Genomic DNA, 19,083 nt, shown 5'->3' with positions numbered 1-19,083 from the left:
AAACCCTTCAGCAGGACCGGAGGAAAAAAAGCTAAGGAATAGATTTGATAAGTGGGGGGAGGGGAGAGAGAAATGCCAGGCGATAGGTGAAACCTGAAGGGGGAAGGGGGAAGCAAAGAGACAGAAGGCCATGGAAGAAAGAATAAAGGTGGCGGGGGGAGGCACCAGAGGGAGGTGATAGCCAGGCAAGGGGATAAGAAATGGTGAAGGGGATGGGGGGGGGGGGGGGGTGGAAAGAGAGGCATTACCGGAAGTTTGAGAAATCAATGTTCATGCCATCAGGTTGGAGGCCACCCAAATGGAATATAAGATGTTGTTCCTCCAACCTAAGTGTAGCCTTATCCCAACAGTGGGGGCTGGTCAAGAAGGTTCAGTCACTCCGCATTCAAAATGAGGTAATAAATTAGATTAAACATTCACTTTGTGGGAGAAGTCAGAGAGTGGTAGTAGATGGGTGCCTATCTGACAGGCGGCCTATAACTAGCGGTGTCGCAGGGATTGGTGCTGTGTCTTTTGATGTTTGTTATCTGTGTCAATGATCTGAATGATAATGTGGTTAACTAGATCAGCAAATTTGTGGATGACGCCAAGTTTGGGGGTGTAGTGGACACTGAGGAAGGCTATCATGGTTTGCACAGGGATCTGCATCAGCTGGAAAAATGGCAGATGGAACTTAATGTGAGGTTTTGCACTTCAGTAGAACCAACCTAGGGTTACACGGTGAATGGTAGGACACCGAGGAGTGCTATAGAAAAAAGGGATCCTGGGAATACAGGTCCATAATTCATTGAAAGTGGTTTCATATGTAGATAGGGTCATTAAGAAAGCTTTTGGCATATTGACCTTCATAAGTCAAAGTACTAAATACAGGAGATGGGATGTTATGTTGAAGTGATACAGGACATTAGTGAAACCTAATTAGGAATATTGTGTGCAGTTTTGGTCACCTACCTAAAGGAAATCTTAAATAAGGTCAAAAGAGTACAAAGAAGATTTACAAGAATGGTGCTGAGTCTGCAATACTTAAGTTATAAGGAAAGATGGAATTGGCTAGGACTTTATTCACTGGAATATAGAAGATTGAGAGGAGATATGTTAGAGGTATACAAATCTATGAGGGGTGTAGTTAGTATAAATGAAAGCTGACTTTTCCACTGAAGTTGGGTGAGACTATGACCAGAGGTCATGGGTTAGAGGTGAAAAGTAAGGTTAAGGGGAACACGAGGGGAAATTTCTTCACTTGGTGGGTCATTAGAGTGGGGAATGAGCTGCCATGCAAGCTCAATTTCAACACTTCAGAGAAGGTTGGATGGGTACATGGATGGTAGGGGTAAGGACGGCTATGGTCCCGGTGCAGTTTGATGGCAGTAGATAGCTTAAATGGTTTTGACATGAACTCCACAGGCTGAAGGGCCTATTTCTGTGCTGTACTTCTCTATGACTTTTTACTTCCTTGGTAGGAAGGAGGGACCCATGGATCAGATAGTGGGCTTTGGCAGCTAAAATTCGCTGTGGAGAATATGTAGGGAAGTAAACTAACCCCTTTGAAGATCGGGTAGATACAATTTTATCCCCCTTCAGTGAGAATTCATGACTATTGATATCTGAAATGGCTTAAGATCTTTGTCTGAGTTTAGAGCCTTCAGGGTTTGCAAACCCAATACCATCACAGTATGAAGCTAGAACTTTTGTGCACTTTGGAGCTTAGTCTGCTGAACAGAATTACCCTTACATTTTGTTCCAAAGTCTCCGGAATGAATTCTCCCTCGCTATGGATGCTGGTATAAGATCCTTGACGTGCAAACTGCTGCTGCCCATCAGGAACACTCCCAGGTGGAGGTGAACTACGGCCAGTGTGCAGGGAACCTGCAGCAATCAGAGAGAAAAAAACAAAATCTTAACTGCCTCTACAAATGTGAACAAAAGCCCAGAGTGGGATTGACATAGCTGTCACTTACCCAATTTCCATTACAACACTGATAGGGTTTGATGTGCAATACCTTCACCAGATTGATACCAAGGGTGAAGTGATAAAGAGTTGTATAAATCTGACTTGTATTGCATTTAATGGATAAATTTAGGGCCTATTTAGACGCTAACATTAATTAAAGGGTTCCGTAAAATTGATAAGAATGTCCATTTATTCTGGTGCCAGAATCCTGCAATTAAAATGAATAATCTTAATCTATAACATATTAAAGGGAGATCCCACTTTTTCTGGCGAAGGGAGCTGAAGTGCTTGGCGAAGCTTTCTCCCCATCTACATCAGGTCTCACCAATATATAGGAAGCCACACTGGGAGCACCAGATATAGCTGCTGACTCCAACAGACTCACAGGTGAAGTGTCAGCTCACCTGGAAGGACTGTTTGGGGCCCTGAATGATAGTGAGGGAGGAAATGGCAGGTCACTGGAATCACTTAAACAGCTGCAAAATGTATTAGTTGCTGGTTGGTTTAGTATTTATGTTTCCCTGTCCTGAACCTATTTACTTTGGAATGTTGTCATCACATTGCAAAGACAGTATTCACTGAGATGCCTTCATTCATCTAGATCAATAATTAGTAATTTTTCTAATTTTCTTTTTTTGGCTAAGCAACTACTTAAATGGGCATTTATTACAAATCCAAGAGAATTTTTCAATACGTAATAGGTATTTCTCAACTAAAATACCCAGTCTTTCCTTCTTCTGTCAGTAAAACTGTTTTTTTTTATATGAAGTTAAAATCCTCCTTCAAATCTGTGGAATTAGAAACTTTTCATAAGATTTTTTGCTGGAATCCAGTTTGTATGCAAGTTATCAAAGAAAATCAGGATGTTCTGAGCCCTTCAGACATGGCCCAGATTTGATGCGTAATGAGTGGGTTGAAAGTGCTACACTATCTGAAACAAGATACTAGAATGAGATACCCATTCTCTTTCTCAAACTGTATCTCAGGTGTACAAATAAAATAAGAATTATTCCAAATATTTTATTGGTTTTATGCAGTGAAGAATGTAATCTTAAATGATCTTTGTATACAAGTCACGTAGTTTCCAAAATGCATTCTTTGTCCTCTCTGCATATATCAAGTGCAAAATTGATTTATTTTCTTCTGATGCTGTAGCAGGTTAAATGCATTTCAGTGTTATAGAAATTCTCTGAAAAAGGATTAGCATGTTATGTCCCAATGCCATGAGAAGTATTATATCAACAAAAACCTTTCCCAACTGTCAAAAATAATTTGTAGTTATTTTATACTTACATAGAGCAAAAAATTGTACAGATAGGTTCATTTTTTAAAAGGATTTCATTTTCTGAACATAAGATGGGTAAAATGGCTTCTGTAAAGGGTTAAATGACATCACACTTACCAAAAGGCAAATATTTCAATGTCAATGCTGAGAACAGACTGATGGACATACTCAAAACCTTTGTGGGAACTATTAAAGGAAGTCAGCCTGAGTTATCAACATTGAAGGAAGTCTGGGATTAACAAGAAGGGACTGGAGTCAGTCTTCTGATAACAAAAATCCCCCTTTGGCTGCAGGCATAAACATGCATCTTCAAGGCTAAGTAGATTTATTTATAATTGGCTCTAACATAAAATAAACTTCTATTTAACATTGTAAATTTCAAAACTTTCTCCATCATCTTCCCAAGTAAATAACATTCTTAGACGTCATGAAAAGTCATCAAACTGATATGATAAATCTGTTTCTCTCTGTGTAGGTGATAAGCTGACTATTTCCAGAATGTTCTGTTTTCTGAAAGCAGACACATTGTGGTCAATCCAGTACCTAGTGTTTTGCATCAGTGAAAATAGGTATGATTTCCTAATTTTCAATTCTTAGATACCAGACATTCAACAGTTAAGAAAAGAAAGGCATAACCACAACCCATCACTGATCTGCAACTATAATTTTCAATTAAATATTGCTTTTAATGTCTCGATGAGTTTACTTATTCACTTACGCAATTTCAGACTGGATTTTGTGAATAGAGCTGAGAGTAAGGAGACAATGAATACTCACAGTCAAGGGGGCTTGATTTTCCTTTCCCTACCTCAGGACTATTAAGGCAAATTACAGCAATCTATATCACCTCAAAGTTCAAAGTATCTTTACTATCGAAGTATATGTATGCCACCACATACAACCCTGATATTTGTTTTCTTGCAGACATACTCAGTAAATCCAAGGAAAGTCTGCACCCAACATGGTGGACAACAGCCAGTGTGCAAAAGACAACAAACTGTGCAAATAAAAAACTAAAAAAGAAATAATAATAATAAATAAACAAACAAATATTGAATATGAAATGAAGAATCCTTGAGATCATGAGAGTAGTTCAGTGTTGGTGTGAGTGAAGTTATCCCTACTGGTTCAAGAGACTGAAGGGTTAGGTATAATAATTGTTCCTGAACTTGCTGGTGTGAGTCTAGAGGCACCTGTATGTTCTTCCTGATGACAGGGATGAAAAAGAGAGCATGACCTGGATGGTGGTGATCCTTGATGATAAATGCAGCTTTCCTGTAACAGCGCTCAGTGTAGATGTGTTCAACAGTGGGAAGTGCTTTACCCGTGATCAACTGGGTTGTTTCCACTACTTTTATTGCATTTTCCTTTCAAAGTCATTGGTGTTTATATACCAGGCTATGATGCAAACAGCCTGCACTCTGACTGAAATGTGGAAATGGCTGGGAACAGTATTTGACCTTCAATTATTCACGAGATAAACACAACAAACCAAATGATATTCTAACAATAGTGGGTGCACAGGACATCTCACCTGTTGACAACTTCCGATGGCGCTCATTCCCTTTGTACAATGATCCCAATAAGTCTCCCATCGACTTGGACATCCTAATCTCGGGCAATTTCTCTGCAGTTTTACAATTCATCTGCCAGAATTACAGAGAAATGAAATAGTGTTTTTTTTAAATCTGACTTGATAAACTAACAATAGCATACCAATATTAATAGTCCAAAGATACTTTTTCGTTTTCAACCAGTGTTTTTAAACATCAAGATTTTGCTGCAACAATATTCTACTTTTGTTAATTTAACAGTACTGAAACACAGTTTGCAGGATTATATTACAATAAATCTGTTTTCAAGGTCTTAGACCTTGATAATAAAGAAATTAAATCATTTCCATTGTTCCCTTCATGATGCAATTCTTTTTCATACTGTATGTTCTTCCAGGGTATGTAAAGGCTGTATTCACCACCTAACCACCTGGCTATTTTGAGGTGGAGGTACTGAGGTATCTTCTAGAGCCAGAGTAATCCTATTAGAGAAAGTTCTCTTACTGGAAATATTGCAGTTTTGATTCAGGGACAATGAAGGAATTTAGTATATTTCCAAGGTCATGTTGGGGTGCAACAAAGAATGGAAGATGCAAGTTAGCCAGGGACCAAATTCTTTGGTCTTTCCTGATATGCTTTCGGAGGAGCTATTGAAGAACCTTGGCAAGATGCTGGAGAACAGTTTTTAAATGGCCCTCATGCATTAGTTCTGGATGGAATGAATGTGTATGGGGATGTATGGTGTGCTGGTCAAAAGGGCTTTCTTATCCTAATGAAGATGGGTTCTTCAATACACATTCATTCTTGGAAAAGCCTTAGTTGAGTCATAAATCTCCAGAATGGTGACTTCACCAACCTATACTGCATTGTCCTAGCTGTCTCACTTGCATAATACAGGGCATAACTTACCCCACCAATGTGTACAAGGATTTTCTATGATTAAGGCTTCATACAATGTCATAAAAAGGCTAATAATCAAAATTTCTTACCAACTACTTCTAAATACTTTTTATTCAGCGTTTGTTTTAAATATTTCTTTAATCTTTTGTTGCTGATTGTACTATAAGTGTAAAACTGAATGTGACTAGAGTTTGACAGAGTGAAATACATAAAGCAGCAGCAGTTAATAATACTGGTTGGAAGGAATTGCTGGGTGTTGTAAAGTAAGCTGGATGAAGAGGACGACCATGGTCAGTTACTGAATTTTGACTGCACTGACCTTGACTAAGAGGCAGCTGGATTATCAAATCAGATGTAGCCTGCAATGCAGGGTACTAAAAACTGCTAATAAAATTATTGAGAAATTACTATATCAGAGCACTGGTAAAGAACAGTTATCGGACTTAACAGAATAATGGAGATAGGTTAGCATCAATTTTAAAAAATCGAGGGTGCTGGTTCAGAGGAGTTGAATAGTGCTGGAAAGCCGGGTTATCAACTGAAACAGGAGACATTGCTTAGTTTAATTTTATAAATATTTGAAGACTGTAATTTAACCCTGCAAATCATGTATCAGAAAAGGACTACATTCTTAGAGTGATCTTACCAACTGCAAGCTGATCTTTTTAGATAAGATGAAATAACTCAATTAAACAGTTTTTATTCAAGAAAAATAACTGGTAAAAACATTTATTGCACAAGGTTGACTTACATGAATGTTCTTTCGAGGCATGACCAAAATCCTCAAGGTCTTTATACCGGAATTTAGGTCCAAGTGCTCAATGGCTTTGTCCAATTCATTCTGGCATCGTAATGGAGTCCGATGCTGTTCAATAATTTATAAACACATACAAAGTTCAGAGAATATGCAAATTAATCCCTAACTGGGAAACCTACAGCCTTAATTTACCAAGCATTTTATCAAATTTCTTCTTCTATCAACTGGAACTCCATTTATTATTTACAATGCCTGCATACTTCAGAATCAGAATCAGGTTTAATATCACTAACGCGTCGTAAAATCTGTTGTTTTGTGGCAACAATACACTGCAATTCATAATAATAAAAAGTATAAATTACAATAGGTATGCATATTAAAAACAAAATTAAATTAAATTAGTGCAAAATAGAGGAAAAAATACTGAGGTAGTGTTCACAGGTTTATTGTCCATTCAGACATCTGATGGCAGAGGGAAAGAAGCTGTTCCTGAAAAGTTGACTGCATCTCTTCAGGCTCCTGTACCCTCCTCCATGATGGCAGCAATGAGAAGAGGTCATGTCCTGGGTGATGAGGGTCTGTAATGATGAATGCTGCCTTTTTCAGGCATCACCTTTTGAATGTGTCCTGGATGCTGGGGAGGCTAGTGGCCATGATGGAGCTGCCTAGTTTACAACTCTCTGATGCTTTTTTTCCTATCTTGTGCAATGGTGGTTCCATGCCACATGGTGATGCAACCAGTTAGAATGTTCTCCACAGTACATCTTCAGAAATTTGTGAGTGTCTCTGGTCGCATACCAGTTCTCCTCACATTCGCAATGTCCCTCTAGATTCCCAGGCAACAATTTGATAATTCGTAATTTGATCCATTAATCATTCCTTCATTGAAGCTCCTTTAATTGTTTGCAGTTTCTTCCCTTATCCTTCACAATGGTTTTATTCTCTTCTTCACTTTCACATTACCAATCTTCTCTCTTTCTCTCATGGGATGATGCAGCTGGATGCTGAATGGCTGGTGCAATTATATTAAGCCAAGGGGGACTGCTTTCACTGCATTTTATTTTTCTTTCTTGCCTCTGCTTCTGTAGATTTCATTCCCACTCATTTCTATTTTACTGGACTGTCATACGAGAAATTACATGGGAGGCAGAACATAGTTAACTGGGTCAATTAAGCAGAAAGACCATAGGAATGGAGTAGTCATTAGCTAATTCAAAGTAAATTTGTTACCAAATATATACGTCACTATATACAACCCAGAGATTCATTTACTTGTTGCAGTTCACAGTAACTCCAAGAAACACAACAGAATCTATGAAAGACCTCACCTGACAGGACAGATAAACAACCAATGTGCAAAAGATAACAAACTGTGCAAATACCAACAGAAAAAAGAGTAATAAATAAATAAACAGTACTGAGAACATAAGGTGAAGAGTCCTTGAAAGGGAGTTCAGAGGTTGTGGAAACAGTTAAGTGATAGCACAAGTGAAGTTATCCTTTCTGAATCAAGAGTGTGATGGGAGAGGGGAAATAACTGTTTCTGAAACTGGTGGTGTGGGTCCAGAAGCTGCAGTACCCACTTCCTGATAGCAGCAACAGTGAGAATGGTCCATGGCCTGGAAGCTGCTTTCTTGTGACAGTGCTTCATGCAGATGTGCTTAAGGTGGGAAAGGCTTTACTCATGATGGATTGGGCCATATCCACTACATTTTGTATGATTTCTGTTCAAGGGCATTGGTGTTCCATACCAGGCCATGGTGCAACCAGTCAATATCATCTCCACCACACATCTACTGAAGTTTGTTCTGAAGTTTTAGATGACATTCCAAAATTTTGCAAACTTCTAAGAAAGCAGAGGTGCTGCTGTGCTTTCTTTGTAATAGTATTTATGTGCTTGGCCCCGGACAGATCCTCTGAAATGATAACAGCAAGGAATTTAAAGTTACTAATCCTCCCCACCTTTGATCTCCTGATGAAGACTGGTTCATGTACCTTTGTTTCCTCCTCCTAAAGTCAATAATCAGCTCCTTGATCTTGCCGACATTGAGTGAGAGTTTGTTGGCAATTGGTCCAATTGTTCTAAAACAAGGGTGTCAAACTACTGGCTGGATGATTTGGGGGAAAAAAGTATATTCACGACCATTTATTATGTATCTGTACGGCAGCCGTGCAATAGGTGGCGGTTAATCACCTGCTGTACATAAGCACCTACCACCCTGCACTGAAGACCACCAGGAAGGCCCCACTAACACCATCAGACACAGTATAAACACACAGAGTACTCAGGTAAGTAACACCTGCAGGAAGGCTGAGACTGTTTGCTGCTGTGGTTCAAAATGCTTTCCAAGAAAAGTTGACAGTGAAAGTCGGATATTCAACGATAATTGGAAAGATTATTCTTTCTTCTGTGAGGTCAATGGCAAACCTGTGCGTTTAATATGCTCGCAACAAGTGGCTGTGGCAAAAGAGCACAATAACAAACGACATGAGACGTCACATGGAAAAAAATATGACAAGTATGCAGGATAACTCAGAATGCAAAAGGTAAACGAGCTTGAGGCAGCTCTGAAAAAACAGCAATCAGTGTTCACCAAAAGTCGAGAGACTCGTGATGGAACTGTCAAGGCCGGTGATATTATTGTCAACAAAATAGCTGCTGCGTCAAAGCCATACTCAGAGGGGGAAATTCATCAAAGTATGCATGCTGACGGTGGCTGAGCTGGTGTGCCCTGAGAAGAGACAGGCTTTTGGTAATATCAGCTTGTCAAGAAATACTGTGGCAGAGAAAATCGGGGACCTTGCAGGAGATTTGAAGTCATTTATTGCCTTCACTATTGCAATTGATGAGAGCACCGACGTGACCAATGTTGCTCAAATGGGAATAATGGTGGTGTTGATGCATCTTTGACCGTCACCGAGGAGTTTGTGGGGATGGAGCCCATGACAAACACCACAACAGCAAACAACGTTTTCTCCAGCCTCATCGAGGCCTTGGACAGAATGGGGGTTGACTGGAGTCACGCTGTCAGCGTGGCAACAGATGGTGCACCGTCCATGGTCGGGAAAAAGGCAGGTGTTGTTGCACAACTCAGAGAGAAAGTTTAGACAGAGAATCCAGAGCAAGAATTCTGGAATTTTCACTGTATTATACACCAAGAGGCATTATGTAGCAGTAGCCTGAAAATGGACAATGTCATGGATGTAGTAATCAGAACGGTTATTTTTATTAGAGCCAAGGGACTCAACCATCGACAATTTGACACCCTTTTGTCCGAAAGTAATATTGGACACAGCCTACCCTACCACACTGAAGTCCACTGGTTGAGCAGAGGGGTTGTGCTCAAATGTTTTTTTCAATTATGAGCGAAAATTGGACTATTCATAAATGAGAAAGGGAAGCCAGTGGCAGAGTTGGATGACCCAGACTGGCTTCATGATCTTGCATTTTTGGTGGATATAACAGAGCACTTAAATGTGCTTAATGTTAACATGCAAGGCCGCAACAAATTTGTTATGGAATACTACGACAGCACTCGTGCCTTTCAAATTAAATTAGGCCTGTGGGAGATGCAACTATCCTGGAGCAGCCCAGCTCATTTCCCCCCTCAGCTCGAGAAGGAATTCTCACTATTTTGCTCACTGTTTGCCGTCAACGCAGCATCAGATGTGCCGGAGGTACTCCAACTGGAACTAATTGAAAATCAGTGTAACTCAGCTTTGAAATATAAATTTGAGACTGTGGGTCTGGACTTATTCTATCAATACCTGGGACCGATGTACCCCAAGAAGACAGACTTTGCCTCAAAGATCCTTTGCATGTTCGGGACAACATATCTCTGTGAACAGGTGTTCTCCATAATGAACGTCAACAAATCCAAACTGTGCTTGCAGCTGACACACAGACATCTAAATGACATTATCAAAATCACTACTGACCAGAAACTGGTCCCTGATGTTGACAAGCTGGTTAAAGCTAAGAGATGTCAGGTGTCTGGAAGCAGCAAGTGAAAAATGAGTGACACTGTTTCATGCACTGCGACATGTAAGCAAAATGCATTATGAAATACTGAGTGTCATAATATTGTAATTCATTTTCTGACTATTCTATTATTGTAAATGTGATCACTAAAAATTACAGGCTAACTGTGTTCATTGAGTCTGATTGTTGGAAGCAGGCTAATAAAAGTTAGGTGCAGTTGTGTAGCCTATATTTACAATTTGTTTTGTTAGGTCTACATTTGTGTCTGCTAATGTTCGACTTCAAATGGTTTATTAATGGAAAAGGTGCAGCTCCCAAAACAATCTTAGCCAAAATAGCATCGTTGTTTCTCTCTCTCTCATCACAACTTTCTTGTAGCTTATGACTGTACATTAATAACAATCATAAAAATTATGCTTGCTAGGCAATCTTCTTCATAAGAAATGAAATTCGTAAAGTGAAACACTCTGTAGTTATAGCAGAGACTGAGACACATGAGAGCAATTTGAAAAAACGAAGGCAGTGAAAGCTGTGGGAGCATGCACGCGTGCACAACTGATTTGACCTGCACAAAGTCGCATTTTGCCCAATCCGGCCCGTGACCTAAAATGAGTTTGACACCCCTGTAAACACATCCCTGATGATCTGTGAGAGGGCTGTAACAATGACTGAATAGATAATACACAAAAAGCTAATCATTAACAAATAAAGCATGCAGAGCATTTGCAAAACATACCTCACTGTTAATTAAGTGTAATTCCATTTGCTGCCCAAAGGCATCCTTGACCTTTTGAAGGATGTCTTTTAACTTTACTGGTCTGGAGAACTGCATAACCCTTTAAAAAATACCAATTACATAATGTATTACAATCTGCATTAATCTCTTAAAAAAGCAGGAACTTCGCATTCTTTGAGGAATCTAAAACAGTTATAAGGAACTTTACTCTTCTGCTTTATTTTTTCTGCTAGTTTCCACAACAGTCTCAACAAGTAAACATTGTTACTAATATGGGCAGATGTTTAAAGCTTAGGTCAATGCATTTTTCTTTGTACAGGAATTTCCCTTAAATATATTATTATACCTATTCTGCAGAAAGGCAAACTACAAATTTATCAAGAATGAATTTCTTTGTATGATTCTGCAAAAGTTAAGAACAGGTGAACAAAACCCAGCCTTATCTACCGATCATGTACAGGTATCTTTATTTAGTGAACAGTTTGCAAAATTAGATGCTTTCAGCCATCCCCATCTTGACTGGCTTCAATAGCAGCTACACTCACTCAGGTTGAGATCTCTTACTCAAATCATGAACCGTATAAATGTGCAATCAGTACACCTTCTAGGTAACTCTAGTCTTTATAGGAAGTTATTTTGTTTGTGGATGAAAGTTTGTAAAATCATATTAATTAGAAAAGATATGTAAGGAATCACAAGTTGAAACCAATAATTCTTTATTCTGAATATCCTGTCAATAATATTGAATGGAGTAGAAAGATTTCATTGTGAAATGATCTAAGAAATATAACTTGCCTTTTTTCTCCCTCATGCTCAAACTTTATTCTCACCTCCTTCTGCAAAACACAAGAAATTATTAATAGAAACTGAACAGCAGAAACTGAATCAAGGTCATAGATGTGAAAATGGTGAATGGTAGTGGTGAAAAGGTCTGTTGGTAAAAGCAGTAATGTGCAGATTTTTCAGGTACTGCTTATGAAAGTTTACAGAATTTGAAAATGAATCTATAACCTAAAACACTGCATGCTGGACTTGCAAAACATCTTACCTGGCTTGCCTCTTTGTATATAAACTGGAACTCCACCTGGATTATTTTTATCTACAAAGCCTGTCACTTATCACTCTGCATCCCTGTGCATTGATTTAATAATCCTCGTTTATTCCGCATCATTTATTTGTGCTCGTTTTCAGCAGATTTTGGTTGTGTTTAAGTGACGGCAGTTTGTGAACCCTGTAGAATTTTCTCCATTTCTGAATAAATATGACCTAAAATGTGATCAGATCTTCACTTTATTCCTAAAACTAAATAAAGATATCCCAATTAAATAAACAATATTAAAACATTATGCTTGTTAACTTATTTTTGAGAAAAATGATCCAGTAATATATGCATTTGTTGGAGAAAGTACGTGATTAAACCTCTGATTTCAGTAACTGGTGTGAGCCCTTGTACAGCAATAACTTCAACCAAATGTTTCTTGTAACTGTTGATCAGTCCTGCACATCAGCTGGGAGGAAGTTTAAGCCATTTCTCCTTACAGAACTGCTTCAGCTCTGGGATGCTGGGCTTTATTTCATGAACTGCTTGCTTCAGGTCCTTCCTCAAAATTTCTATGGGATTTTATCAGGACTTAGACTCAACCATTCCAAAACACTTTTTTTTCTTTTTTCACCATTCTGTTGTTAATTTACTCATCTTTCAGATTATTGCCTTGTTCCATTACCCAATTTTTATTAAGCTTCAGGTGATGGACCACTACCCTGACATTCTCCTGTAAAATGCCTTGATACAATTTTGAATGTATTGTTCCCTGAACGATTACAAGTTGTCCAGACCCTGTGGGCTGGGATGAGGTTTTGGTGTTGGTGTGCAGTGCTCATTTTCCTCCAAACATAGCAATGTGCATTTCTGCCAAAAAGCTCAACTTTTGTCTCATCTGCCCACAGAATACTTTTTCAGAGGCATTGTAGAACATCCCAAGTGATCTTTTGCAAACTTCAGACATGCAGCAATGCGTTATTTTGGAGACTCAGTAGTTTCCTCAGTGGTGTCCTTCCACAAACACCATTCTTGTTCAGTGCTTTGCTTATAATGGACACATGAACAGGGACCTTAGCAAGTTCTAGAGATTACTGCAGGTCTTAGTGCTGGTACTCTTGGGCTCTTTCCCACTTCTTCAGCATTGCATAATGTACTGTTGGTGAGATCTTTGCAGGATGCCCACACCTAGGGAGAGTAGCAACAGTACTGAATTTCCTCCATTTGTAGACAATTTCTTTCACTGTGGACTGATGAACACTCAGGTCTTTAAAAATGCTTTTGTAGTTGTTTCCAGCTTCATGCATCTCTACAATTCTTCTTATAAAGTCCTCTGAAAGTTGTTTTGATTGAGACGTGATGCATGTAAACAGATCTTTCTTGAGAAGAGCAGGCTGTCAGTAACCTGACTTCGTGTGTTTTTTTAAAATAGGGCAGGGCACCTCTACAACCCACACCTCCAATCTCATCTCATTGATTGGAACTTCTGACTCCAAATAGCTTTTGTAGAAAGCATTACCCCAGAGCTGCACGTATGTTCTCCATCAAATACATGTAATATTGGATCATTTTTCTCAATAAATAAATAAATAAGCATTATGTCTTTGTGTTGCCTATTAAATTGGGTTCTCTTTATCTAGTTTTAGGACATATGAAGATCTGATCACATTTTAGGTCATATTTATGCAAAAGTAGGGAAAATTCTACAGGGTTCACAAACTTTCTAGCACCACTGTATACTGGGGAAAATGGAAGGCTGACCACAGCAGCAATGGAATAGACAAATCAGAGAAATTCACGGATGCATCAACAAAGGCAGAGATGGGAAATACTGTGGAAGGAGCTTTCAAGAAAGTTTTCTAGTAATGGCAAGATAGTTTATCTGAAGCAGCACTTATTAGTAATGATAGAACCAAAGAGACTCACCATGGTGTGTTGTACCGGGAAAGTTTATGCTTACAACTAAATTTAAATATGGTAGCAACATGACAGTTCCAGAGTTCTCCTGACAGGCTACCTTACCACGTTCTAACCCCACTCTTTACCCCATTCTCTTGAGCTTCTAAAGTCGTTTACATCGTGAATCTTGTCTAGGCTTCTGTCAGTCATCTAATATCTTGTGGCGAGGATAGATAGGTTTTATAGATTGGAGCGAATGGTTCTATGTTAGAGTTTAGAGTAGCTAAGTCTGTTTTTCCTGGAGCAGAGGATGTTAAGAGGGGTCAAGAATGAGTTATTGACTGCAAGATGTTTATAGGCTGATAAAACCAGAAGGTATGGATTTTGGGCAAGGGATTTAGTGGGGACCTAAGGAGGAGAGAACTTCATTCACCCAGAGAATGAGGGTAGTGGAAGCATTTAAAATGTGTCTAGATGAGCACTTGAATTGTTTAGGTATTCAATTCTAAAAAAAATGGGATTAATTTGGACATGTGCCCTCTGGCCAACATGGACTCAATGTGCCAAATGGTCTGTTTTAATTCTCTATGGCTCTGACATTGGCTCAGTGTTAACTTTTGTCTGTTATATTCTGTGGAACATTTTCTAACGTTAAGTTTTTTTTTTACTCACAGTTGTCAGAATCTGGAACAGCTGAACTGATAAAGAATTTTGAAAGTGATTTGATCAGGTAACCAACCATAATGAATTAACAAAGCTGGATGGGGACTTTAAGAGTCAAAATGTGTGCATTGCCAAATATCCTGAACTATAACTCTCTGTGATTTTACAGGAGACAATGTGAGCAAGTAATTAGCTTTAACTTTGTAATAAAACAAAATCCATGAATCCCCGATGTTTTTCATCAGTGAAAAGTGGAGCAAATGAGGTCTATCTTTTAAAGGAGTCAGTGTTCAATACTGATGTATCTGTATGCTCCAAAATAAAGATAAAATGTTTTATCCATCTTTTTTCTCCCCATCAGAAACCATTTGTAAATCTAAGAAAGGGCCTTGGTAGCTCTTCAAAATAAAAGTCAATGCTAAATAATATTCTGAAGTAGAACACACCCTTAGTGTGAAGTTAGCCAGAGTCAACTGATAAAGATAACAATGGAATGCTTTGACATTGCATAAAATAACATTGACTGGTAAATTGCCATGGAAAAAAAGAGAGGAAAGGGAGTTCCTAAGTCTCAAATACTTTGAAAGATGTGCAAATCCAACTGAGAAGTTCAAACAGATAGAAAATGGAATATAAACTGTGATTGTTTAGATGAGTCAGTAACAGAAAATGCACTGACTGTCATCCTCCAGCTCTGCTGAAAGCCAGAATGATTACAACATTGTTGAATAGATTCCAGAATAAGTACACTGCCCCAAGAATGAACACATAAGAACCACAGCAGTATTTTTAAAAGGTCTGAATTAGTGGATTCCCTTATCCTGTGTGACTATTTCATCATTAAGATATCAGTAGGTAGATCATTATAGCAGTGTGAATGTCTTGCGCCAGATTGATTTTATTTTGCCTTTTGTGTGATGTGGGTTTCACAAGGAAGTCATCATTTAATGCCAACTCCTACTCCTACTATTTATGATGATAAATCTCATATCATTTAATAGTGGTGGAGCGTGTGGATGGGGTGCCAAGCAAGGCGTCTGCTTTAAAATGAATGGCACCGAGCATCTTGAATGTTATCGCAACAGCTTGGCTAGAGGCGTGGCTAGTTCTGAGATAATGGGCAGTTGGGTTACTGGCCTAGCAACCAGTGTTTATAACTATTATCACACAGACACAAGTTAAATTTTTACGCTGCATGCTGAAGCAACTAAAATAATTTAAAAACAGTTAGAATAGCATTAACCACAAACCACCATTTTGTCATAGAAACCCCATGCCATTCATATTACCCTTCAGTTAAAGATGACTGCATCCCTATACTGAATGTCTTATTTCCATTTTTGGGATTATAGGCATGGCTTGCAAGTCTGATCTCTAAATGACTTTGAGAAAATATTGGAAATCCACCAGCTTCAAACCCAGGGGAAAGGTGTTCCCACTGTCTACTTTGTTCCCACAAAGTAGAGATTCAACGACAATGAAGCACCAGTGATATATTTCCCTATCAAGATGGAGGTCACAAATTTGGAATGTATGTGAGAGCAGCAGAGGCAAGTAACTGCAGTACATCTTCTTGTTAGGTTGCCAGTGATGGAAAAGATTAAATGTTTAGGGTGTTTTATGGAGTGCCAATTAAGTGGGTTGATTTCTTTTAGATAGAGCTGATTTTCTTAAGAGCATTTAGCACTGCATTCATTTAGGAGGTGTACAATATTCCATCACAGTTTTCATTGTGCCCCATAAATGGTGGAAAGACGTCGGGGTAGCAGAAGTTGAGTCATTCATTGTAAGATTCCCAGCTTATGGCTTGCTCTTGTAGCAAGTGTATATATATGGCATGTCCAGTTCAACTTCTGCCTCCTTAGGTCAGAGGTGATTTGGGATAGAAAGTAAATGCTACCAGAAGTGTTATCCGCCTCATGCCCTAACCTCAGATAATGCACCATAGCCCCATGGACTATAACACAAACAAAATGTTAGGGCAATACAGGTTAGGCAGCATCTATGGAGAGGAATAAACAGTTGTTGTTTCAGGCCAAGTCTCTACATCAGAACTCTCATTCCCATTTCACTGTGCCAGCTCTTGACAAGACAACTTGGGTACTGAGGCAGATTAAGGCCTTCCAGATGCCCACTGGAGGCTGCCTATTGCCTTGAATGCCATTTGTTGGCACCTACTGTCAATATTCATTCTCATAGTTCTCACACGTGCTTGTTGAAATAATGTTGGCTGCCTGCTTTTCAAGGGAAATGTCCTGCATAACTTTCAATGGAGCTGAAACCATACAGATGACGACAGGAATCTTCTACCACTGTTTCCTTTCTCTTCAACAGGTCATGGCTCCACAGGTGGCTGAGAATGTTATTCCAATAAAAATTATCACTGACTACCTTAAACTAGCAGTCACTCAACTTCACTTGCCCCATCATAGAGTCTCACAACTTATGGATTCACTTTCAAGGACTCTTCATCTCATGTTCTCAATATTTATTGCTTATTAATTATTAGCATTTTTTTTCTTTTTGTATTTGCACAGTTTGTTGTCTTTTGCACACTGGTTGCCTGCCTCGTTGGTACTGTCTTTCATTTATACTATTTTGGTTATTGGATTTATTGAGTATGTCCGCAAGAAGATGAATCTCAGGATTGTATATGGTAACATAGGTACTTTGATAATCAGTTTACTTTGAACTTTGACTGATTTGCTAGTTTATGCCAGTTCTCAGTCAGCAAAGGGTGAATTTTGTTTCTGCAAAGTGATACGGCATTACCATATTAGGCAGGCAGACTTGGAACAGGAGTAGTGTTATCTATCCCTTACCATAATTTTAATATTACAACATAGCAAAGGGTGGAGTAGGGGTGTTGGAGAACAATATCAGAGCAATAGCAGTGATTAGATTTGCCTCAGACCATTTTCAATGCATTGTGTTAGATTGCGGACTAGGACAACACACAACTTGACTCGCAAGAAACCAGCCTGTTTGGGAATAGCTTTTTTTCCAAGAATTTTCAGGGTTCATTCGAGATAATGCACTCATCAAATCTGTGCAGTGGCAGATCTTGAAATTTGACTGGATGTTGCACCAGTCAGACGGCTTCCTGATTTCCGAAGTGCAACAATACATGCTTGTCTCTGGATCTTAGGCAAACAGTCACACCTCGGGCAGTATGGCACACTTTTAGTGGCAGGCCATTGGCTGCTGGGCTGAGATTTTAACATGTTCACTGCTTATGTTAGCAAGGCCTGAGGCCTTGCTATTTTCAAGTTCTATAGCTGAAAAATTATTCTGATCTTAATTTTCTTTTCTGTTACTGGGGTTTACCACTTTTAAGCAGTTAATATGCGATCTGGTCGGTAGTTTAATCGCAGCATTGCTCAGTTGTCTGTGAACAATTGCTCCTGTGGCCCAAGATTTCTTGCTATTCTGCATCATCAAACAGAATAAGGTGAATTGGTTGAAGACTGTCTTGTCAGGTAGTTTATTAATGACGCTGCACAGCCACATTTGGCAATGGAACTAAAACTCCACAATTCCTGTTCTCTGCCCTTGCTGCTTCTGCACATCTTCCAAGTGATGGCAGACATGAACGTTACAGATTCATTAGCTGAGGGCTAATGGCAGGAAATAAGCATGTTTTTAGCCCATTTTTGACCTGATACAGTGAGGATTCATGGGGAACAGGATCAATATCGAGGATTCCAGGGCCACTTACTTATCAAGCATATCTTTCTGCTGCCACACCTTGGAGAACAACCCTGCTGGTAGGATTGCCCACGGCCAGATCCAGCAATGAGTCAGTCAAGAACATTGACTGAAAGTGCTTATTTCATCAGCATGTCAATATCATCTAGGATTAGACTGCCCAATTTTGGCACCTGCTTTTACATAATTAACATGCGTCAATGGGTACAAGTGTATTTATCTTTACTGTGTCTAGTATTGAATTTGAAGGAAGTAACTAACTGCAAAATGGGGTTTGTAGATTTGAATAACATTCTAAGTAAGTCAAGCCCCAAGTGTGAAATTTCTTCTCCGAAAGGATATTATGGCATTAGACAAAATTTTAAGCCAATCTTGTAGCTTCATAGTGACTATATTTTTTCAGTCTTACAATTGCTGATTTTGAATTTGAATTGATAGCTCCTAAGTTTCATACCTCAGGCCAAGTTCCAGGTAAAAGATGGAAGGGTTAATATTCATGATTCAGACCAGAGGGCAAAATGTTCTGCAGTCAACCGTGAAAAAGCTCATGTTCAGGAAACAAAAGAATAAAGAGAAAAGTCCTGGATCTAAAGCCAGAGGAATGGGTGGT

The 19,083-nt window shown here is 39.0% G+C and overlaps 1 protein-coding gene across 4 annotated transcripts in view; it reads right to left on the bottom strand.

Annotated features, from left to right (window-relative positions):
- Positions 1-19,083, bottom strand: part of map3k22 (mitogen-activated protein kinase kinase kinase 22) — a 110,757-nt gene that overhangs the window by 38,779 nt on the left and 52,895 nt on the right. For all 4 annotated transcript variants that reach the window (XM_059974577.1, XM_059974568.1, XM_059974557.1 and 1 more), the window contains 5 exons: positions 11,960-12,000; positions 11,165-11,264; positions 6,441-6,554; positions 4,771-4,882; positions 1,733-1,866 (listed from right to left, as the gene is read on the bottom strand). In XM_059974577.1, coding sequence (XP_059830560.1) covers positions 1,733-1,866; positions 4,771-4,882; positions 6,441-6,554; positions 11,165-11,264; positions 11,960-12,000 — 501 coding nt within the window. The remainder of the gene's footprint in view (positions 1-1,732; positions 1,867-4,770; positions 4,883-6,440; positions 6,555-11,164; positions 11,265-11,959; positions 12,001-19,083) is intronic.

Source organism: Hypanus sabinus, chromosome 1 (genome assembly GCF_030144855.1).
Source record: "Hypanus sabinus isolate sHypSab1 chromosome 1, sHypSab1.hap1, whole genome shotgun sequence".
In the NCBI taxonomy this organism is placed as follows: domain Eukaryota; kingdom Metazoa; phylum Chordata; class Chondrichthyes; order Myliobatiformes; family Dasyatidae; genus Hypanus; species Hypanus sabinus.
Note: the sequence above shows the minus strand (reverse complement) of the source record. Positions and strands in the feature narration are given on the sequence as shown.